The sequence below is a fragment of the Chiloscyllium punctatum genome, chromosome 6, assembly GCF_047496795.1.
Source record: "Chiloscyllium punctatum isolate Juve2018m chromosome 6, sChiPun1.3, whole genome shotgun sequence".
Lineage (NCBI taxonomy): Eukaryota > Metazoa > Chordata > Chondrichthyes > Orectolobiformes > Hemiscylliidae > Chiloscyllium > Chiloscyllium punctatum.
Genome location: NC_092744.1, coordinates 303,129 through 328,251, shown reverse-complemented (window position 1 = coordinate 328,251; position 25,123 = coordinate 303,129). Strand labels below are relative to the sequence as shown.

At 40.0% G+C, this 25,123-nt stretch overlaps 1 protein-coding gene across 13 annotated transcripts in view; it reads left to right on the top strand.

The window, feature by feature from the left end:
* mecom (MDS1 and EVI1 complex locus) overlaps positions 1-25,123 on the top strand; it is a 1,146,298-nt gene that overhangs the window by 1,100,649 nt on the left and 20,526 nt on the right. For all 13 annotated transcript variants that reach the window (XM_072571879.1, XM_072571878.1, XM_072571874.1 and 10 more), the window contains one exon: positions 7,648-7,792. In XM_072571879.1, coding sequence (XP_072427980.1) covers positions 7,648-7,792 — 145 coding nt within the window. The remainder of the gene's footprint in view (positions 1-7,647; positions 7,793-25,123) is intronic.

Sequence of the window (25,123 nt, the reverse complement as noted above, 5' to 3'; positions counted from 1 at the left end):
CATCCCTGACCGATACAACTGGGAGGCAACATACCATTTGAGAGTCTCATTTTTGACCACAGAACCATCTATTTACTCCCCTTACAATTGAATCCCCTTTTACTATAGCCCTTCCACTCTTTTTTCCTGCCTTTCTGTACAGCAGAGCCAGGCACAGTGCCATGAATCAGGCTACTGCTTCCCTCCCCTGGTGAGCCATATCCCCCAACAGTATCCAAAACTGTGTACTTGTTTTAGAGGGAGATGACTGCAGGGGACACCAGCACTGCCTCCCTGCTTTTTCTCTGCCTTTTGGTCACTCATTCCCTTTCTCCCTCAGCAATCCTAATCTGAGGTGTGACCAATTCACTAAACGTGGTATCCACGACCCCCTCAGCATCGCAGATGCTCCAAAGTGAATCCATTCGCAGCTCCTGAGCCGTCATGTGGTCTAACAAGAACTGCAGCTGGGCACACTTCGTGCTCCTCTTGCTCCCACATTGAGCAAGAGGAGCATAACACGGGTCTGAGATCTCCTGCCATTTTTAATCTTAAGCTCTACCTAAGTTGAGACTCAAGTTACTTAGTTCACAATAGATAGAGTAAATAGTCAGAAACTTTTTTCCCAGGGCAGAAATGGCTATCACAAGGGGGCATAATTTTCAGGTGATTGGAGGAAGATTTCAGGGGGATGTCAGAGGTAGTTTCTATATGCGGAGAGTAGTGGGTGCATGAAATGCACTGCCAGTGATGGTAGTAGAGTCAGATACAAAAGGGACATTTAAGTGACTCTTGGGTAGGCACATGGATGATAATAAATTGAAGGGTACGTAGGTTAGTTTGATCTCCGAGTAGGATCAAAGGTCGGCACAACATTGAAGGCCAAAGATCCTGAACTGTGCTGTACTATTCTATGTTTGTTCCATGTAACTGTGGATGCTGTAAATCATAAAAAAAAAGAAATTACTGGAAAAACTCAGCAAGTCTGGCAGCATCTGTGGAGAGAAATCAGAGTTAACATTTCGGGTCAAGTGACCTAAGGAAGGGTGCTGAGGAAGAATCATTTGCCTTGAAATATTAACTCTCATTTATCTCCACAGATGCTGCCAGATCTGCTGAGCTTTTCCAGCAATTTCTGCTTTTCTTCCAGAATAATCTCCCTGCTCTTAAAATCTATGCCTTAGATAATAAAGGCAAATATCCCATATTCCTTCTTAAACACTTTATCCATTTGTTCTGTTATCATGAGGGACTGGTGGACATGCATACCAAGAACCTTCTGATTTTCAGTGCTTTCCAGCATCATGTCTTGTTTGTCTTGTCCATATGCATCACCTCCTGCTTATCTGGTTTGAATTCCATCTGTGTCTGCCTGTCTATGTTTCTAACGTTTCACCTTTTATACCTTCATTCCACAATTTTTAGATCCTAAGTGGGTGACTTTAAATTTGCCAACTTTGAAATCCATTTGTTGCAATGTTTTTCATTTTGTTAACCTCCTAATATCTCTTTGTAATTTTATCTTTCCATCTGCACTTCTTATAATGTTATCTATCTTTGTGTCATCAGCAAACTGAATACCTGGCTTTCTATGTTATCATTAAAAATATGAATTATTAAAGCCCCAACACAGATGGATAGCAGTAAGTTGAGGGGTGCGTAGGTTAAGTTACTATATTTTACATTAGGATTAAACCTCGCCACAATATCGTGGGCCAAAGGGTCTGTTCTCTGCTGTACTTTTAAAAACAAAACCAAAAAAAATCCTTATGGGATGCCACTAATCACAATCTGCCAATGACAGCACTAATCCATTCCCTTCTCTCTATCTCACACTACTCAGCTAGTTTTCTAACAAGATAACTATTGCTTTAAGAACCTCGATTTTAGCTCATGATCTTTTGTGACTGACTTTATCAAGTGCATCTGTAAATTCACATAAATAGACATTTCTTGTCGAAGTATACTACTTTAGCCATGTCTTCAAAACATTTGTTCAGGTTTGTCAGGCATGCTTTTTTACTACAAATTCCATGTCGACTATCAAAATGACTGAAAATCTACAACGTATTCAATCATTATAACCCTAATACAGTGTAGCAATTTTCTAACAACAAATGTTCAACCAATTGGTGAATAATATTCAGGTTGCCCTTCATTTTTTCGCTTAAATTGTGAATAACAAGCAGGTTATTTTTCAATCGAAGGGAATGGTTCTCAAATGGAAAGAATTTTGGAAGATTGCCATGAATCTTTCAAAAAAACTACTATTGAATCAGGCACCCACCAAAGTTAATATACTAATGATAAAAATAATGAACAAAATGGTGGCACTGAAGTAAGATAATTCCCCAAGACTAGATGATTTCCATTCCAGGAGTTTAACATTGAGAACATTACAATTGCCCTAACAAGCTTCTATGACAGTTTATTTGGGCAATTGTAATGTTCTCAACGTTAAACACCTGGAATGGAAATCATCTAGTCTTAGGGAATTATCATGCTTCAGTGCCACTATTTTCTTCATTATTTTTATCTTTGGTGTACTAACTTTTGTGGACAAAGTTAAAAATCACACAACACCAGGTTATAGTCCAACTGATTTATTTGGAAGCACTAGTTTTCGGAGCACTGGTCTTTCATCAGGTGATTGTGGAGAATAAGATTGTAAAACACAGAATTTACGGCAAAAGTTTACAGTATGATGAAACTGAAATTATATATTGAAAAAGACCTGGATTGTTTGTTAAGCCTCTCATCTTCTAGAATGACTATGTTGGTTTCACTTCTTTCATATGTAAATCACAAAACTTCTTTTAAAAGTTACATTCTCATGTGGACTTTAACAATTGGTGTCATGTCGACCCAGATAAGGTATTGAAGGTGTGAACATCCCTGTGTGAGACTGTCTGTGCCACAATGATCAGACTGATTCTAATCTAAAAAGTAGATTTACAGAATCTTACATGGATTCATGCAGTTTTTGAACAAAGTAAAATGTAATTTTGCAAGTACAAATTCACCCCACAAACTGATATGTGAACTGAAACCAACATGGTCATTCTAAAAGATGAGAAACATAAACAATCCGGATCTTTTTCAATCTTCAATTTCAGTTACATCGCACTGTAAACTTTTGCTGTAAATTCTGTGTTTTACAATTGTTTACTCCACAACCACCTGATGAAGGAGCAGTGTTCTGAAAGCTAGTGCTTCCAAATAAACCTGTTGGACTATCACCTGGTGCTGTGTGATTTTCAACTTTGTACATCCCAGTCCAACACCAGCATCTCCAAATAATAACTTTGATGGGACCCTGATTCAATAGTAGTTTTTTTTGCATTATCTGTCATACTAACTACTTCCTCAAAAGTGAATATCGACACAATATAATCATTCAGCACATCCATCACCTCCTTATTTTAATGATTTTATGATTCTCAGTTTTGAATAGATCCACATTTCTCTCTTCACCTTTAGTGAGTTCTCTTCCATTTGAACACAATTTGGAGCAAGCATTGAGTGTGGCAAGAACACTGAATGTACTCTGAATAGGGTATCTCAATGTCTATTGTCAAGAGTGGTTCAGCTACTGGTCAAGTTGGCTGAGTCCAAAAGGATACAGCTGTAAGATTGGCCCTGTAGCAGGTAGGAAGGGAACCAGCAAGAGGGAAAGAAGTACTTAGCCTCACTTCTCAAATCTGCCTCAGTGCATGCATTTTGTATATGACTGTATTAAATGAATGATCAAGGCAAAGCCTTTATGAAGGTGAAGTCACATCTTCACCGTAAGGATGTTTTGCAAAATGTTATGACCATGCTGAATGTGATAGATTTCAGATGGATCTAGCAATTCAAAACTAGTTATGAGATGGTATGGGACATCAGCAGTAGCAGACTTGTAATTAACCATGAACTGGAACCTCAAGCCTGGCATAGTCCCATTGTACTGTTGTTATCAAGCTAGGGGGTCCACTCTAGTTTAATGGAGAGGGCAGGCAGGCATGCCAGGAGCAGCACCAGGCATACCTAAAAATGAAGTCAAGATTAGAGTGGTGCTGGAAAAGCACAGCAGGACGGGCAGCATCCGAGGAGCAGGAAAATCAATGTTTTGAGCAGGAGCCCTTCATCAGGATGAAACGTCGATTTTCCTGCTCCTCAGATGCTGCCTGATCTGTGCTTTTCCAGCATCACTCTAATCTTGACTCTGATCTCTCACCATACCTAAAAATGAAATCCACCTGGTGAAGCTACAAAACAGGACTACTTAAATGCCAAACAGCATAAATAGCAAATAATAAACAAAGCCAGGTGATCCCACAACCAATGGATCAGATCCAAACTCTGCAGTCCTGCCATAGACATCCCTCCTCCTCAATGATGGGGGAGCCTGACACATAGGTGCAGAATGCAAGTTTGAAGATTTGCAAGCATCTTCAGTGGCATGATGGCTCAATGGTTAGCACTGCTGCCTCATAGCACCAGGGGCCTCGGTTTGATTTCTGTATGTGTGGGTTTCTGCTGGGTGCTTTGGTTTCCTCCCACAGTCCAAAGATGTACAGGTTAGGGTGGATTGGCCATGCTAAATTGCCCATAGTGTCCAGGGATGTGCAAGCTAGGTGGGTTAGTCATGGGAAATGCAGAGTTAGAAGGATACCGTAGGGTGTGGACCAAGGTTCAATGCTTTTTTGAGGGTCACTGGGCTGAATGGCCTGCTACCACACTGTAGGGATTCTATGAAGTAATTATAAAATGTTTCCGTGTTGGTTTTGATATCCCTTTCCAGTTTCTTCTTGTCTCCCATTTTTGTATCTCTTGCCATCACCCTTTGCTATTCTTCGTATATTTCCCATTTACCAGAATCTGTGCTTTTTGATGAAAGTTGTTTGCTTTTTCTTTAGTTTTATGTTTTTTCCAACTTTTTTTTAATTGGCAAGCAAGACTCTTGCCTTTCAGGGAATAAACTAAAACTGTCTCACATTACATTTTGAATGCCTCCCACTTAACTTCTGTCATTTTACACATTAATGGATTTTCCCAGTTTACATGGACAGTCCTTACCTTATGTTATCCCATTAAACTCAGCCTCACCAAGAATCTTAGTTATTCTTTCACATTTCTCTTTTTCAATCACAATTTTGAATGTAATCATGTTATAATCATTGATTATTTAAATTCTGGCTGTGAACTAAATCTGATTCATTACACTTTGCCACATCTTATACTGTGTCTGCCCCTTCCTTGGTCCTAGAAAATATTGCTGCAGAAAGCTAATCCTTGGCGTATTCAAGAAGTTTACTGCCTTTCTGATATATACAAGTCTGTTAATTCTAATCTATTTGAAAGTTAACTTCTTGCATTTAAAACCACTTTTGCCTTTGCCACATTTTTAAATCTCTGTATTTGTACAGTCTGACACAACACAATACTAGCAAGGTCCTAAGTACAACTCCCAGAACAAGCTTGAATGCTTTTTGATTTCTTAAATCTAGCCATAAAGTCTCCAACGTCTACCCACTTCCTGTTATATCCTATCTAATAATTGAAGTGATTTGAAGGTTAATCATTTAGAGTAGAACTCTCTTTACCATCTTCCTCATCCTTCCTATTGTTATTATTGTCTCTCAGCCTACCACCACTCATGTCGGTGTGGAGGAAGGAGAGTATGGGCAAATCTTATGGGGGACTGTGGGGCAAATTTTTCATAGGGGACAGGGAGCATTCCTTCTGATTCTTCACATGGAATTTGACAGTTTCCTTGGAGATACTCTTTAATATCCCGACAGGGTCAATTATACTTTCATCTGCTGATAAAAATGTCCCCATTCAGTCTTGATTTTTTTTACAGGCTCGAGTTAATCTGAAGAGTGTCCTGAGCAGCAGTTAAAGACCGTGAGGGATTCCTAGGGCAGTTGGTAATACTGTGGTCAAAATGGGGCAGCAAATTTAGACACTCTATTTTGAAGGCCTCAGTGCCTTTTTCTTTCCTGTTGGGCTGGATTAACATACCCTCCCCCTAATTAATTCTAAGTTCCTGTAATGAAGTATCTGCAACACTGAAGTCCAGTTGCATAGCTCAACATGGCTGCCAAGGTCTCCTGCTATTTACCTGAAAAGTATTTAACGACGGCACACTGTAATTGTCATTCGGTCAGTGCTGCCCATGTCCATTATATGTCTGTATTTGTCAAGTCAAAACATTATTTCACTCAAGAAACAGCCAACATAATCATTCTTCTATTTATAATTGAACATAGATGTTCTACAAGAAATAGGATGATCATAACAACTTATTTTGGCACAACAGGTCCTGTAACCAGTGTATTACACTGACATGGTATAACTGGACCCTAGCCAGTATAAAATGTCATTTTAGTCCAGTGAAAATAGGTGTTGGACAAGAATACTATCAGCTGGTCTTTTCTGGCCAGACATTTCTTAATAGTGGTAAACAGGGGAAATGCTTGTCAGTGAAACACTATCAATGATGAAAGCCCAAATACTAAAGGAAGAGAGAAATATACTGGACTCTCACAGCATTGTGGTTAATGCTGAACAAATCCTAAAGGAACTATTGTTACCATATCAAAGGCATGTTCCATACTTGGAGCAGACAAGAACAGCCCTCTTCCAAACATCTGCTTCAAGACTCCAAGCCAGTGTACAACATTTTTGTTTCTGTTCATTCTTTTGATTTTAACTTTGCTTATGAACTTCATGTGCAATTTGTGGCAATTCATAGCATCGGTGAATGAATCACTTTGTACATCAGCTTGCAGGGTCAAATTCCTCTTCCCAAATACAACAACAGAGTCCCTGTTTTTCTTTGCAATTAATAGCCAGCAAGTGAAATTGCTGCCCCCCAAATCCATTAGTGTTTCCACACTTCATAATCACACACCAAATGTTAGTCAAGCTCTTAAACTATTCATGATAAATGTGTTAATGCCTCCTTCCAGAAGTAGCTGCAAGGTCAATTTTGGATGAATAGTTTTAAACTTTGAATTAATATCTCACTGCATAATTTCAGTACCTTCATATTTCAACATCACCAGTTCTGTGTGATCTTCTTCTTGCGCTGCATACACCAGCATTGGGGATGATTTGGGGATGAGTATCCTTTGACCTTCTGCTGTTCCACCAGTGTCACATCAGTGGCTCTGATGAAGAGTCATCTAGACTTGAAATGTTAGCTTGCTCTCTCTCTCTCCACAGATGCTGTCTTAACCACTCCAATCTCCAGTATTTGTTGTTTTCACATAAGTGGAACGTTTAGCTACCTCCTACCTCCTTCGCACATGAAAGTTACATTTCTACCAAGCACCCAACAAGTTATGATCAAGCAACAGGTGAAGCCTGAAGGAAATTGCTCAGATTCCTCACATTATGAAGTTGCACAGATAAGCATTGATGATGGGAGATTCTTTTCAAGTCGAAATCTTTACTTGATGGAGCTGTTTGATCATTTCAATGGGATGGGAAACCTGTTAACCTATGCTTTTGCTGAGAAATTCTGTAATTTTAACTTTTCAACTTTTCCCAAAGTAACCACTGGACTAAAACAATTCTGTATATTTTTTTAAAAAATGATTATACAGTTTCCCTCTCCTTTAAGTGACAGCATCCCTGTTAAAAACTTAAAAATTTCAACTTGTCAATTTTCAACAGGTACTGCGACATCGTCACCTCATTCCGAAATAGATAGCAGCAGTGCCATTTTGGATGACAAGGAAGATTCCTACTTTACAGAAATCCGGAATTTCATTGGAAACAGCAACTACACTGAACATTCCCCAGAGCGCTTGGAGGAGAGGTGAGGAACAGGTCTTGGTGACAAAGCATTTGTTGGTTTCCAGATTGGAACCATTCTTTTTGCCTTACTCAAAATACAGATTTATTGACTTTTGTTATATTGTTTTCACCATCTTTGTCATTCAGGGTATCAGTATCAAAATGTAATAGCATATAAATGTGTTAATCATTATTAAGTACTCCAGAAACATGATACCTGTGATTGTAAATGGTATCAGATCCTATTTATGGGATCTGAGGATGGAACAGATATAGTACTGAAGATATTGTGGTTTAAGTTCAAAATACAGATCCATCAAGGGCTGGGCCTGGAGATAATGATCAAGAAGAAGATCAGTCCGTCATGGTTCTAAAGCAGGGACATGTTTTTGGAGCTCACAAAGATGATAAACAAGGAAAAGATAAAACATAAACCACTGTAAAACAAAACACATACATGTGAAGAAAAGAAAACTTTGTGTTCATACTCTGTAGGTTGCCTTAACCTTGTCAAAGCTAAAGGATTTTGTTCATTTGTGCAGCAATTGCTTCAGTACTTATTCACTCAATACACTATTAACCCATCATAATCAAAGAGTGATTTTAATAAATCTGTGGGCTGGTCTCATTTTACAGATGTAACATCTATCTACTGAGTTACAGCATTGAGAACAGCATTGAAAAGGGATACTCCATTTTTAAACATTTACACCTGTAGCTCATTACAAACATTAAAATCAAAGGATAATTCTGGCATCATTGTATCAACAAAAAATTGTTATTTTAATATATTGCTTGTAATTGAATCATGTATTCTTATCCACTCAGCTATAATATATGTTCATGTGTCATTAAGTCGGTAAATTTAGCTCTTTTTCCTTTCCTGTAATCAAATTTATAAGTGATAAGTCAATACATCCAAGCTATATTCGAGGATTAGGAGAAAGTGAAGACGCAGATGCTGGAGATCAGAGTTGGGAGTATGTCGCTGGAAAAGCATAGCAGGTCAGGCAGCATCCGTGGAGCAGGAGAATTGATGTTTGGGCATAAGCCCAACATCAGAAATGATGCTTGCTGGTCAGTGCTTATATAAGAGGATTCTGATATTAGTTCACAACGTTACAATTTTTGAGGGATCAATTTAAGCAGTCTTTAGGATGTCTGGCAAAATCCACTTATAGTGATTATATATTGTTCAGTTTTATACAAAACATACGATTAAGTATTATTAACAAAAGCACCTAATAAGGTCACAACAAAAGTGAGTGTGTTCCAGATGCTCGCAGAGCACACAGTAGTTAAGTATCTTGGCTATTCTCAGGTATATGAGGTATATGAGTCAATGAAAGTTCATGTGAAATCTCAGGTTATTCAAGTACAGTTGGTAAGGTGGAATATCAGAAGAGGTAATAATAAAACCAACACCTTCAGATGCCAGAAGTCTGAAACAAAAAGAGAAATTGCTGGAGAAACTCAGCAGTATGGCAGCAACTGTGGAATGAAAGGAGTGTCAACCTTTTGGGTTCAGAGATTCTTCATCAGAACTGTTCTGAAGACAGCTCTTGTTGCCCCTATCTTGTCACACCTGAACCAGCCTCAAATTCCAGCCCCAGCTCCAGACCTGACTTCAATCCTGAACATGCCCCCAGCTTGGCCTAGAGACAAGATCCCTCTTCCCCAACATACCTGTTATGACCCACACACTCCTGCAAACCTGAAATAATGTTGTGGTTCTGTTCACCGACCTGGGAATTTGTGTTGCAAACATTTCGTCCCCTGTCTAGGTGACATCCTCAGTGCTTGGGAGCCTCCTGTGAAGCACTTCTGTGATGTTTTCTCCGGCATTTACAGTGGTTTGTCTCTGCCGCTTCGGTTGTCAGTTCCAGCTGTCTGCTGCAGTGGCCGGTATATTGGGTCCAGGTTGATGTGTTTGTTGATAGAATCTGTGGATGTTCTCTGTTGAGCCAGGGAATTCCTAGAGGCACGGCACTCATCCACAGATTCTATCAACAAACACATCGACCTGGACCCAATATACCGGCCACTACAGAGGACAGCTGAAACTGACAACCGGAAGCAGCAGAGGTAAAAACAATGACTGCAGATGCTGGAAACCAGATTCTGGATTAGTGGTGCTGGAAGAGCACAGCAGTTCAAGCAGCATCGAGGTAGCTTCGAAATCGACATTTCAGGCAAAAGCCCTTCATCAGGAATAAAGGCAGTGAGCCTGAAGCGTGGAGAGATAAGCTAGAGGAGGGTGGGGGTGGGGAGAGAGTAGCATAGAGTACAATGGGTGCGTGGGGGGGGGGGGGATGAAGGTGATAGGTCAGGGAGGAGAGGGTGGAGTGGATAGGTGGAAAAGGAGATAGGCAGGTAGGACAGGTCCGGACAAGTCATGGGGACAGTTACTGAGCTGGAAGTTTAGAACTAGGGTGAGGTGGGGGAAGGGGAAATGAGGAAACTGTTGAAATCCACATTGATGCCCTGGGGATGAAGTGTTCCGAGGTGGAAGATGAGGCGTTCTTCCTCTAGGCATCTGGTTTTGAGGGAGCAGCGGTGAAGGAGGCCCAGGACCTCCATGTCCTCGGCAGAGTGGGAGGGGGAGTTGAAATGTTGTGCCACAGGACAGTGTGGTTGATTGGTGCGGGTGTCCTGGAGATGTTCCCTAAAGCACTTTGCTAGGAGGCGCCCAGTCTCCCCAATGTAGAGGAGACCGCATCGGGAGCAACGGATACAATAAATGATATTAGTGGATGTGCAAGTAAAACTTTGATGGATGTGGAAGGCTCCTTTAGGGCCTTGGATAGAGGTGAGGGAGGAGCTGTGGGCACAGGTTTTACTGTTCCTGCGGTGGCAGGGGAAAGTGCCAGGATTGGAGGGTGGGTTGTAGGGGGATATGGACCTGACCAGGTAGTCAATGACTGCCAATGCAGTTATCAATGCAGTGGAGGAAGAGGTGGAGAGTGCTGCCGGTGTAATTACGGAAGATCAACTGCTCTACGTAGCCAACAAAGAGACAGGCATAGCTGGGGCCCATACGTGTGCCCATTGGCGCCACCTCGTGCTCCCGCGAGGAGGTTGAGCAATTCATCAACTTCACCAACACATTCCACCCTGGCCTTAAATTTTCCTGGACTATCTCTGACACCTCCCTCCCCTTCCCGGACCTCTCCATCTCCATTAATGACGACCGACTTGACACTGACATTTTTTAAAAACCCACCGACTCCCACAGCTATCTGGATTACACCTCTTCCCACACTACCTCTTGCAAAAATGCCATCCTGTATTCCCAATTACTCCGCCTCTGCCGTATCTGCTCCCAGGAGGACCAGTTCCACCACAGAACACACCAGATGGCCTCCTTCTTTAGAGACCGCAATTTCCCTTCCCACGTGGTTAAAGATGCCCTCCAACGCATCTCGTCCACATCCCGCACCTCAGACCCCACCCCTCCAACCGTAACAAGGACAGAACGCCCCTGGTGCTCACCTTCCACCCTACCAACCTTCGCATAAACCAAATCATCCACCGACATTTCTGCCACCTCCAAACAGACCCCACCACCAGGGATATATTTCCCTCCCCACCCCTTTCCACCTTCCACAAAGACCGTTCCCTCTGTGACTACCTGGTCAGGTCCACGCCCCCCTACAACCCACCCTCCAGTCCTGGCACTTTCCCCTGCCACCGCAGGAACTGTAAAACCTGTGCCCACACCTCCTCACTCACCTCTATCCAAGGCCCTAAAGGAGCCTTCCACATCCATCAAAGTTTTACCTGCACATCCACTAATATCATTTATTGTACCCACTCCAAATGTCCCATTCTTTCATGGCTGATGAACCCTAGTATTATACATGCTGTTTGGAACCACCCATCTTCAAAGGACATTCACACATCTGAGAGCTCAAGTAAAAATCTTAAAATAAAAGAAGATTAAAAACATAAATTCAGGCTTTAAAATTCTGAAAGCTATTGATAATGAAGGCGGTGTGGTTGCTCAATGGTTAGCATTGCTGCTTCACAGCGCCAGAGGCCTACTTTTGATTCCACCCATTTGTGTGGAGTTTGCATATTCTGCTGGAGTTTGCATGAGAACATGCCTACCACCTTCCCAAGGGCAACTAGGGATGGTCAATAGATGCTGGCCCAATCAGCATTAGCCACATCCCACAAATGAATAAAAATAATATCAATGGAAGCATTTATTTTAAGCACAAGGCAAGAGAATACAAATTTAACAATATTTTAGTTGGTCAGTGTGTTTTCACATAACTGATTGCTGGAATACATTGCCATCAAAAATAGTATGTAATTTTTTAAAAGAAGAATTAGAAACATTTCTGATGAGCAACAGGACTGATGTTCATTGAAGAAATTCTTTGGAACCAACAGGAGCAGGAATGAGCTGGCCCTGAGGTGCCCTGAGGATGTGAACAGCAGTGAATTTAATAGAATTTGCTTTTACTTTCTATCCGTTGTTCACTCAAAAATGTGAAGTAAAGCAAGATATTTCAATGAGCTTTTCTCTTTGAAAATGTATTTAGTTGTTGATGTTCAATTCACCCAGATTTATCTAGCTAGTCAATTTTAATCCTAAAGATTACCATTGACCAGTCAGCCGTATAAATTATGTGGCTACAAGAATGACTCAGAGTCTGAGAGTTTTACAGTGAGTAATTTATTCCCCAGACCCTATCCACCATCTATAATACACCTGTCAGCACAATGTTGGAATACGCACCACTTGCCTGGACAAATGCCACTCCAAGAAGCTGGGTATCATCCAAGACAAAGAAGCCCCTTTCAGTGGTACCCTATCCATGACCTTAAACATTCATTTCCTCCATCATAATACACATTGGCAGCAGTATGTAATTTATACAAAATGCGCTGTGGCAGCTCATCAAGTCTCCTTCAACTGGATCTTCCAAATTTGCTGCCTCTACCACCCTGAAGAACAAGGACAACAAATGCACTGAAAGCCAACATCTACAATTTTCCTTTCAAATCACACAACACCCTGTTTGGTGCTATCTCATCATTACCTTTCTGTAGCAAAGTGAAAATCCTGGAACATGCAGGCGGCACTGTGGGTGTACTTAAATCAAATGACAGCAGCAGTTCAAGCAGAACAGCATCTTTTCAAGGGCCATTAGAACTGGACAATAAACACTGGCTTAGCCAACAATACCCCTACCCCATAAACAAGCAAAGATGCCCATGATTATGTATATTGTGTGTGGTTTCTTACAAAGCTTAATGTATTTTACATCCTTTTCTTGTCAATATTTTGTGTATCATTACATTGCTATATTCAAAAAAATTTCTAAAATTTGATACATGAGCACCTTAGTGGGAGAATGGAAGATCATAGAAATTGTTCCCAGCATTAAACTTTTCATTGGCATTAAATTTCTAACAGTGGCTAGAAATGTTAGTGCATTGTAGTGTTCGCACATTAACCACTTTCTGAGATTCTTCTTTGATATTTCCTCAGTGTTGCTCTTATTACTATCGCATAATTTCACCTCAACAATGGTGGGAAAGTCAATCACATGTGTGAATGTGGTTTCCAATGCATCCGGTGAAGATATGGGATGGTCCTGGAGTATCCCTGAATAAATTCCCAACCTCAAAAAATTCTGAATGAAGAATGTGAACCAGTAGTACTATTAAACTCAAGTTATTTAACCAGGGCAATTAAACAAGTAGATTGGAGACTGATAAAACTGTGACACATAGCATGTTTTAGCAACTTTACACTGTGATTGATGGAGTGATAATGGTGCAAAATGTCAGCTTTTGTCCAAAGGGAAGAGTTGCTTTGGCCATTCTAGTTTTTTAAGCACTTTTAATATTCTATTCACACTTGCCTTGAAGGATAAAGATCAAAAAAAGCTGGAAAAGGCTGGCTGTGGTATTAGGTGGTATGAATGGCATTCTGTTAGTGCCACTCCTGTGCCATACAGCAGGTTGTTTGAATCACACAACCTAACTCAACCAGAGGTTTACCTGATGAAGTTGAGGGTTATGGGGAGATATTGACAAATTGAGGCATCTTTTTTGGAAATCCTCCACAAAACAAGTATTATTCATACCACATTGTTAATGGCTGTTAAACAGTGCCCTTCAATGTAATGCAACAAGTGTCTTCCAGCCTGTGTACTGTCAACTTACTGTTCACAGATAAAGAAGATCACAATTCAGCAGGATAACCAAGCTCTGTGCTTTCACAATTGAACAGGTACAAAAATGTAAGAAAATAACAATTGTTAGCTTTCCCAGAATCCAGAAGATCATTGATGTTTTGTTAAGCTGCTGGTCAAAGGTGACTTGTGCAATGTTGATAGTTGGGGATTAACTGATGGCTGTGCTGTTGAAGATCACTGAGTGTGTTTGGACCTTTTCTCATTCAGAGATGAATATTGTCTGGTTCTGGTGGGACACAAATATTGCTTATCACTTGATCTCAACAATCATTACTCTCACCACTCCTCCCTTATTTGTCTTATGTGTTCACAGACTGTAAGAAGTTTTGAGAGAAAAGAAGAATTAATTTTATTTACATAGCATCTGTCACATGCTCAGGATTTTAAAAATTCATTCATGGGATTTGGGCGTTGCTGGCTGCTCAACATTTATTGCCCATCCCTAGTTGCGTTGAGAGGGCGGTGGTGAGCTGCCTTCTAATGTCCATTAAAACCAATAGATTACTTTTGAAATGTAGCCATATTATTTTGGAGGCAAATGAAGTAGTCAGTTTGCAAACAAGAAAGATCCATGAGCAGCAACAATGTAGATTGCTGCTTTATATTTTTAGTGATGCTGGTTGAGGGATCAGTACTCATCAGCCCAATAACCAATTACTGTTGGCTCTTCACATAATGAATGGCAACTACTTGCCCATCCGAAGAGGTCTCAGTTTAAACTTTAACTGAAAAACAGCATTCAAACAATGGCGTCTTCCCTCAACTCTAAGTGTTAGAACATAGAACACTACAGCACAGAACAGGCACTTCAGCCCACGATGTTTTGCCGACCACTGATCCTCATGTATGCACCCTCAAATTTCTGTGACCATATGTATGTTGATGAGTCTCTTAAATGTCCCCAATGATCCTGCCTCCACAACTGCTGCTGGCAATGCATTCCATGCTCTCACAACTCTCTGTGTAAAGAACCCACCTCTGACATCCCCTCTATACTTTCCTCCAACCAGCTTAAAACTATGACCCCTCGTGTTAGTCATTTCTGCCCTGGGAAATAGTCTCTGGCTATCTACTCTATCTATGCCTCTCATTAACTTGTATACCTCAATTAGGTCCCCTCTTCTCCTCCTTTTCTCCAATGAAAAAAGTCCAAGCTCAGTCAACCTCTCCTTATAAAATAAGCCCTCCAGTCCAGGCAGCATCCTGGTAAACCTCCTCTGAACCCGCTCCAAAGCATCCACATTTTTCTTATAATAGGGCGACCAGAACTGGACGCAGTATTCCAAGTGCGGTCTAACCAAAGTTTTATAGAGCTGCAACAAGATCTCATGACTCTTAAACTCAATCCCCCTGTTAATGAAAGCCAAAACACCATATGCTTTCTTGACATTATGTCCTCAAAAGCGTCAGTGATGACCTTTGCCAGAGCTGAGAAATCAAGGTTTGTTGCTCCGATATTTCATGTTTCTGAAAATACAACTAGATGGCAGGATATGAATGCATTTGCTAATTTGTACTTCTCATTTAAAGGCTTAATGAAATGAGGAATGATCAGAGTACATTTTCCTAATTAAATTGTGTCAGGCTGCTAGATGTAACTCTGTATCCTGGGTTCCTGTATCCACTCACTGTAAATTTGATAATCTGGTATTGACATGGAGAGATGAGTTATTGAGCCACACGTTTTGAACAATTGATTACACCAGAGCTTTAAAACTTGATAATTGTTTTTCCTTTCTCTCAAGTTGTTTTCCAATAATTTGCTGAAAAGGAATTTTTGAAGACTTATTTTTCACTCATTTTCATTAAGCTCTATAGTTATGTTTAAATCTAGATTAGGTGCTCACAATTTTTTGCAATTTTTTTTGTTCTTATTAATTTTGCATAGCATTTTTAAACATCACAAAAATTACAGAGATAAAAATCTTCCCAGTTCACTTAAGTTTTTCCCCTCTTTATAAATGGTAACAGGAATGATAGAAAATATCAAAGCTGAAATATGTAAGATGAAATTTGATTAAATTAACATTACGTGCACATTAAAACTTCTCTTGGTGACCGGAATATTTTTCTTGCCAACATCTGGCTTCAACATGTAACGATGCAGGAAGTTGGTAAAGAAAGACGAGGTCAGGAGGTCACACAATGTTTCCTTTCTAACTCCTGCACTTTCAGCTGCTTTTGATGGATATTTTATCCTCAGCAAATTACTGCATTTGAAAATGTAATTAGCGATTTTGTTTTCTTAATCATCTAGCCTTATTCTTTTGGTGTAGAGCCAGTTCCACATCGTTTATGACAGACCTGCAAGCTGGCAGTTTGAACTACACTCAATCATATCCCCTTCATGTCTGTCCAAATCTCGTTATTGTCACACATTGATAAGAAGAGACTAAATATGGAATAATTTTCTCAGCAGACTTAATGCAAAAATAAATAATAAGGATTTTTTTCCTTTTGCTGCCTTCCTATCTTTGTTAATTATTAAAGATACCACCTCACTGGCTTCCACTCATGACCTTTGCAGTCTGATTATACAGCAGATAATGGATAGCTAGGAAGTACAATGGAGAATAATTGAATCGAGAAAAAAAATAGTGGATGTCAAAGAGATAAATATGCTCTAGTTTGAGAAAAATAAAGAGGATAAACAGGGGAACATTAAGAACTTACAGCCTTCACCCGAAGGAAAAATAGTGCAAGATTGGAGGAGGACATACATTTGGAGCAGGAGGATTTGAGCAATATACTAGTTTTAAAAAGATATATTGCACTTTTACACTTCTAAACCAAAACCAAATGGTTCTTGAAGTGGGATATTCTTACAATTACAGATTTGTAATTGAGTCTCCCACAGTTAATGCTCTGTCAGAGGGTTTACTGCAGATTAAATATGCACATTCTTTAATATGGTGGTACACATTTTCTTGCTTGTAATTTATGCTTGTTTGATGGACATTTGTATAACTGTAAAAATATTTTGAGGAGAACACTTAAACGGAAACAATTTTACTGGACTACTCTTGTCCAAGGTTAGAGATACATTGCATCTGTTGTTCTGACCAGGGCTGGAAGGATGCATCATTATTCTAGCCCCACTGATGCGTGGGTCACAACATCAAATATTAATACTTTTTCCAGTTACCAGGATTACTAATTAAATTCTTCATCTGCATCATGTTTTAAGCAGCAAAATTTATCTACAGGTAATTCTTCTATAGTGTGATGGTTGTGTTCTTGTGCAGCCCCACATTATTTAAAAAAACTTATACTTTAAAAACAGTGCTTAAAGTATTGACAATGTAATCACACTACAGCCAATGCATGTTTTAAAAGTTCACACTTTAGAAACAATGTCCCCAATTTGTCAATTGCATTTTCGCGAATTAACTTCAACGAAATGCACGTTATAGCAGAACAACCTGTATCATAATAAAGACCTATTGGTTTTATTATCAAAACTAACTTATTCAATGAAGATGCAACAATTGGTGTGTATATATACACACACACAAGATTTTAGAAAGATTTATTGGTAGAGATTGGTTTTCTGAAAAAAAGTTACTTTGGCCAATGGATTATTCTTGAAGGAAAAAGAATAATGCGCAGAATGTTCCAGATCAGTTCACTACACAGACCACAATTGCTCAGGAAAAATAAACTTGAGATGTTGTTGCATTACACATTCAAAAGAACAAATCAGTTTCATCCTGAAATCAACAGGAGAGTTTTCTTTTCAGAAATGGGAGAAATCAGCTGGGCACTTAGTTCTTAGACAGCTTTTCTTCCAGCTCAGCTTGTTTTTTGCAAGTTTTCCTCTACTTGAGCCACATGAAACAAGAACCTTTCCAAGTCAATCACTACTTAAGGCAGCCTCCAGGGTTGTTTAAAGCAAAGTCCTATCATCCATCATATGATTAAAAAGAAGCCTTGTTGAAAAATCTCTCCATTGCCCATAATGAGCTTTCAATGACCTTTTAAAAGAAAACATTCCATGTATTCCCACAAAACTTGAAATAAATCCATTTTTTGCAAACCTTTAAAACTTTAGTCCTCCAAATAATTAAATAGGGTTTACATCAATAATTCTCATTTAATCCTCTGATAATGTCATAAATTGGATCGGGGAAAATTTGCGTCAGGGAAATAATTATACATGGGGAACCATAAGCTGATAGAACATAGAACATTACAGCGCAGTACAGGCCCTTCAGCCCTCAATATTGCGCCTCCCTGTCATACTAATCTGAAGCCCATCCCACCTACATTATTTCATGTACGTCCATTTGCCTGTCCAATGACGACTTAAATGCACTTAAACCTGGCGAATCTACTACCGATGTAGGCAAAGCATTCCATACCTTTACTACTCTTTAGTTACAGAACCAATGGCATACTTTCCAAATATCTGAATTACTTAAAGTGGCTTCTATGCCTTATTTTTTAAAAAAGCCTCATATTTGAATAGAAGATTAGTATCTACTGGTGTTGGCATAATAAGAAATATTGGCAGAAGTTAAGTTTACAGTGAATTAATTTTTCTATCTAATGCTAGATATTCTTAGCTTCAGATATTCATCAGGAAAGAAGGGCTTGCACCTGAAATGTCAACTCTCCTGCATCAACCATTCTGAGTACAGTTTTAGTTTCAGACTCTTCAACTTAACAATAGAACATTTAAACACTTGAAAATGAAAAAAATTCTATTGTATTTGGTACTTCCACTGGGTGCTAGTATAATGGAACCCTTCATAGAAAATCAACAACCCTGTTAATAAAATTCATCTTTAATTATTATACTTCTAATTCATCTCAATGAAATTTACATGATCGATTGATAAGATTAGAAATGTGCTTTTAGTTTATTAAGAATATCTAAATGTTGATTTCATCTCATTTAATAACCACATTTTAGGCAATGACGTCATTATTAATTTGCTTTTGGAAACAATTCTAACCTGTATATAAAATCAACGAACATGCAGAGTCACATTACACAATATACACATGTTGCACATGGTTTATATCATAAAGAAATGATCATTAGGCTGAATGCCTGGTTTCAGTATTCACATGGATTAGCTCCTATGATTAATCTTCTCCATTCTGCTGCTTTTCTTTAACTTTGCCTTCACAAATGGATAAATCATTTTTTTATTCCAAAAAGATCATTTCCTGTCTTTTGTACTGAGCCTAATCTGTAAACCAATTATCATAATTGTTTCTGTGGTTGGGAGAGAAAGACTGATGTTGTGGAGATGCACGATTGGACTGGTGTTTTGAGACTGACATAAAAACATGCCTTGGACGGCAATCAGTGAATCATTTCTCCTTGTGGTTTCAGACGATTTACCAAATAGTGCTTTTCCTGGAGAATTAAGGCATCTGATAACTGCTGATGTCACTGTGATTTCTGTAAGCTGTACCACATTCTGCTAGTCATACACCCTGGGCTATTTGGATTGGCCGACATGTGAAAGTGTATTTATATTCAAGTATAAATGGTCAGTGAATTTCCCCATTGCTCCTGACATTCACTCTTACACATAAAAATAAAAACACTCCAAATGATTGGATTTGATGCTTTGTACACGTTTCACTTTCTTTAAAAGAACATTAAACTTTTTTTTAGGAAAATGCAAGTTTGATCTTCAGCCCATTCTTAAAAGTCATTAATATATATTTGATGTATACAATTCAACAAGAAGAGAAAATTCTGCTCTAAAATGATAACATTATCTGTTTGGGGACTATGAACTAACTGCTGGTGTGAGTGGGACAAAATCAGCATGAAGGGGATTAGTTTATGCTCAGCAAAGTTTAGGAAAATGTGTTCACTACTGCAATCAACTATTTAAGAATTTCACTGCACACAATGCAACACAGGGGGCATGAAATAGAAAACGACATAACTGGTTTGGAGTGGAGTTAAGAAGGCTATTAAAAGACTATTGTGCATTACTTGGATGCATTGAAGCTGTAACAACAAGCTTTCATGTACTACTTCAGCCTCAGGAGAACATTACTCAAATAATTTATTTACAAGGAATTAGAAGGGCTAAAAGGGATCACGAAAAGTCGTTAGCAAACACAATTTAGGAGAATCCCAAGGATTTTTATACACACACATATATATAAAGCAAGATGGTAGCCAGGGGAAGGGTTGGCCCAATCATAGACAAAGGAGGGAATTTATATGTGGAGCCAGAAGAGGTAGGTGAAGTCCTAAATGAATACAGTGTGTCAGTATTCACCAAACAGAAGGAATCGGTAGACAATGATCTCAGGCGAGGGAGTGTCAAGTTTCGAAGCCAAGTTGCTATTAAAAAAGAAGAGGGGTCCGTCTTAAAAAATATTATGGTAGCGGAGTGGCCAGGTCCTGATAGGATATATCGCAGAATATTGATGGAGGCAAGAGAATAAATTACTGAAGCATTTGTAGACATCTTTATATCCTCTTTGGCCACAGGTGACATCACAGAGGACTGGAGAATAGTCAATAGAACATAGAAACGTACAGCACAGAACAGGCCTTTAGGCCCACGATGTTGTGCCGAGACTTAATCCTAATGTAAAATATAGTAACAACCTACGCACCCCTCAACTCCTTGCTATCTATGTGCATGTGCATCAGTCACTTAAATGTGCCCAATAACTCTGCTTCCATGCATTCACAACTCTCTGCGTAAAGAACCTACCTCTGATGTCTCCTTTATACCTTCCTCCTAATATCTTCAAACTATGACTCCTCGTACCAGTCAATCCTGCCCTGGGGAAAAGTCTCTGCCTATTGACTCTATCTATTCCTCTCATTATTTTGTACACCTCAATCAGGTCTCCTCTCTTCCTCCTTCTCTCCAGAGAGAAAAGTCTGAGCTTATTCAACCTGGATAAATGCGAAGTGGTGGATTTTGGAAGGTCGAACTCAAAATGCTGAATATAGGATTAAAGACAGGATTCTTGGCAGTGTGGAGGAACAGAGGGATCTGGGTGTGCAAGTACATAGATCCCTCAAAGTTGCCACCCAAGTGGATAGGATTGTTAAGAAAGCTTATGGTGTTTTGGCTTTCATTAACAGGGGGATCGAGTTTAAGAGCCGCGAGGTTTTGCTGCAGCTCTACAAGTCCCTGGTGAGGCCACACTTGGAATATTGTGTCCAGTTCTGGTCGCCTACTATAGGAAAGATACAGAGGCTTTGGAGAGGGTGCAAAGAAGGTTTACCAGGATGCTGCCTTCACTAGAGGGCTTGCCTTATGAAGATAGAACATAGAACATAGAACAGGCCAAAGGGCCTGTTCTGTGCTGTACATTTCTATGTTCTATGTTCTATCTTCATAAGGCAAGCCCTCCAGTGCATGAGGCAGCCTGGTAAACCTTCTTTGCACCCTCTCCAAAGCCTCTGTATCTTTCCTATGGTAGGGCGACCAGAACTGGACACAATATTCCAAGTGTGGTCTCACCAGGGACTTGTAGAGCTGCAGCAAAACCTCGCGGCTCTTAAACTCGATCCCACTGTTAATGAAAGCCAAAACACCATAAGCTTTCTTAACAATCCTATCTATCCACTTAGGTGGCAACTTTGAGGGATCTACGTACTTGCACACCCAGATCCCTCTGTTCCTCCACACTGCCAAGAATCCTGTCTTTAATCCTATATTCAGCATTCGAGTTCAACCTTCCAAAATGCATCACTTCTCATTTATCCAGGTTGAACTCCATCTGTCGTTTCTCAGTGCAACTCTACATCCTGTCTATATCGCGCTGCAGCCTGCAGTAGCCCTCTATACTATCGACAACACCTCCAACCTTTGTGTCATCTGTAAATTTACTAACCACCCTTCAACCTCCTCATCCAAGTCACTTATAAAAACTACAAAGAGCAGAGGCCCAAGAACAAAGCCCTGTGGACCCCACTCACCACTGTCTTCCAGGCAATGTTGTCCCATTGTTGAAGAAGGTAGCAGGATGATCCTGGAAATTGCAGCCCTGTGAGTCTCACGTCAGTCATAGGGAAATTTGTTGGAAAAAGTTTGAAGTGACATGATCTGTACCCATTTAGAAACAAATGGATTTATTAACAATAGACAGCATGGTTTTGTGTGGGGGAGGATGTGCCTCACTAACTTGATCGAAATTTTTGAGGAGGTGACGAAGATGATTGATGAGCAAAAAGAGGTTGATATTGACTACATGGACTTCAGTAAAGCCTTTGACAAAGTCCCTCATGACAGACCAGTGCAAAAGGTGAAGTCACATGATATCGGGGTGAGCCGGCAAGGTGGATACAGAACTGACTCAGTCATAGGAGACAGAGGGTAACGGTGGAAGGATGCTTTTCAGAATGAGTTTGTGACTAATGGTGTTCCACAGGGATCAGTGGTGGGACCTCTGCTGTTTGTGGTCTACATAAAAGATTTGGAGGAAAATGCAGCTGGTCCAATTCGTAAGTTTGCAGACAATACAAAGATTGGTGGAGTTGCGGATAGTGAGGAGGATTGTCAGAAGATACAGCAGGATATAGATCAGTTTGGAGGCATGGGCAGAAAAATGGCAGATGGAGTTTAATCCAGACAAATTTGAGGTGATGCATTTTGGAAGGTGAAGTACTTGTGGAAACTATACAGTGAATGGCAGAGTCCTTAGGAGTATTGAGATGCAGAGGACATCCACAGATCACAGAAAGTGGCATCGCAGGTATATAAGGCAGTAAAAAAGGCTTATGGCATGCTTGCCTTCATTGGAAGGGGCATTGAGTGTACGGATAGACAAGTTATGCTGTAGTTTTATAGAACTTTAGTTAAGCCACACTTGGAATACTGCATACAGTTCTGGTCACCACACCACAAAAAAGATGTGGGTGCTTTGGAGAGAGTACAGAAAAGGTTTACCAGGATGTTGCCTGGTACAGGGGATTTTAGCTATGAAGACAGGTTAGATTGACTGGGTTTGTTTTCACTGGAAGGGAAGAGTTTGAGAGGTGACCTGATAAAGGTTTATAAGATTGTGAATGGCATGGATAGAGTGGAAACTATGAGGCTTTTTCCCAGGCTGGTGGGGTCAATTACAAGGGGACACAGGTTCAAGTGCGAGGGGGAAAAGTTGAAAAGAGATGTGCAAAGCCACTTTTTCACACAAAGGCTGGTTTGTGACTGGGTTTTTTTATCAGAGGAGGTAGTGGAAGCAGACACAATTGCAGGATTCAAGAAGCACCTGGACGAATACATAAATTAGGAGGGAATAGAGTGATACAGATCCTATAAGTGATACGGATCCTGTAAGTGAAGTCAGTTTTAGTATGGAAGGGCAAAATGTGGTGGCGCAGGCTTGGAAGGTCGAAGAGCCTGTCCCTGTTCTTTGTTCATAATTTATCTTGCAATCTGCCATTGTTCTTATGGCAGGTCAGCATCTAGATTGATATCCCTATATTACAGCACACCATAGAAACAAATTGAAGTGAATCATTATTTTTCCTTCACTGCTATTTCCACTTGCACAGTTTCCCATTCACTGATGCAGCAGAAAGCACATAGGCCTAGAATACCTAATGCACCAATTCTACACTTTAGCATATGTGCATTATGACTGGCTGATACCTCAGAAAGCATTAGCATTTGTCTCTTTATCGGAGTACATTGATTCATGAAGCTGTTGTTAGACTCACTAAATTACCAGGTTTACAACCAAGTGAGATTGTGCTGTATTAGTTATAAATTAGTTGCTGGGTTAATAATCAGCTTTTGTGATACTCAACAATGTTCAGAGTTCCAACCAATCTTAGCAGAAAATGGGGCTATCAAGCTTTGGGATTCCTGTTATTCCATCTAAGTGCGTATGTTTCAGGGAGAGATCTGGGCAATTATATTTGCATGTTTATACATGTCAATATATTGTCCAGAATTTAGATGGTGAAGAGATAGTTTAATCAAAGCATTCCAGTCGCTAGGGACAGATTGGATAGGTCGAGAATCTGCATGGAATTGTCATCTTGTAGTTCCTGGTGAGATGACAGGACTTGGAGTGGGTCAAGAATCTGATTTCTGTTAGAATAGGCTTTGCTCTTTATCACACTTCTAGCGTTAGCATCTGCTTCTATGTTTCTCAGTCAAACAGGTGAAGATGTCATGCCAAATCTGCGAAAGGAAAAGAATTGTAATTGTTTAATTCCAGCATGAGTTCACTGGACATGAATTCTTGGGGCTGTATTAACCACGGCAATGGAGCAAAGACCTGGAAAGTAACCCCTCTCCCAGGGTATCATTTTTATTGAATTGAATTGAATTTGTTGTCTCATGTACCGAGGCACAGTGAAAAGTTTTGTCTTGCGAGCAATACAGGCAGATCACAGAGTTAAGTAGCACAGATAAGTAAATAATTGGTAAGTAGTGGCAAAACAAAAACACAGATACAGGCGAATGTTAAGAGTTTGTGAGCCCATTCAGTATTCTAACAAGAGGAAGGTAGAAACTGTTATGAAACTGGCTGGTGCGTGTGTTCAAACTTCTGTACCTTCTCTCCGTTGGTAAAAGTTGTACAAAAACATTGCCAGGGTGGGATGGATCTTTGAGAATGCTGGCGGCTTTTCCTTGACAGCGGGCCTGGTAGAACAATTCTATAGATGGGAGGTTGGCCTTTTATCTTGATGTCCTGGTGCCAGATAAAAGAAACTGTAATGATGTAATCTTTCCCAAAGACAGAAGGAAAAGCAAAATCTCTCTGACCAGGCAGAAATGCATGCAAAAAGCTCAGAACATCATCAGCAGAAGTATAGTGCCTCCAATCTGAAGCCAGTGAACTGAGAGGATCCAGGGCCTCAGGGGAACATTTCTGGAATCAAACCCCACCTCTGACCTCCTGAGTATTCTCTTGCTCAGCGTTCTGCAGGACAGCATACCTCACAAACCTAATCAGATATATTGTCATATCTCCTTCTGGACAACAAAAATCCACACTCACCCACTTTCCATTCGCCTCCTCGGTACCTCATAGTCGTCCTTAACAAACGTTCTCCTTCATTCCTCTTCGCTCCAGCCACTTCTAACACTCCTAACACTCCTTTAAGGAGACAGTGAATCTTTTGGGGAAAGGCGGAGATCTGGTTGTGAGGTGAGTGTGGTTTTGGAGGTGAGACTGAAGTGACA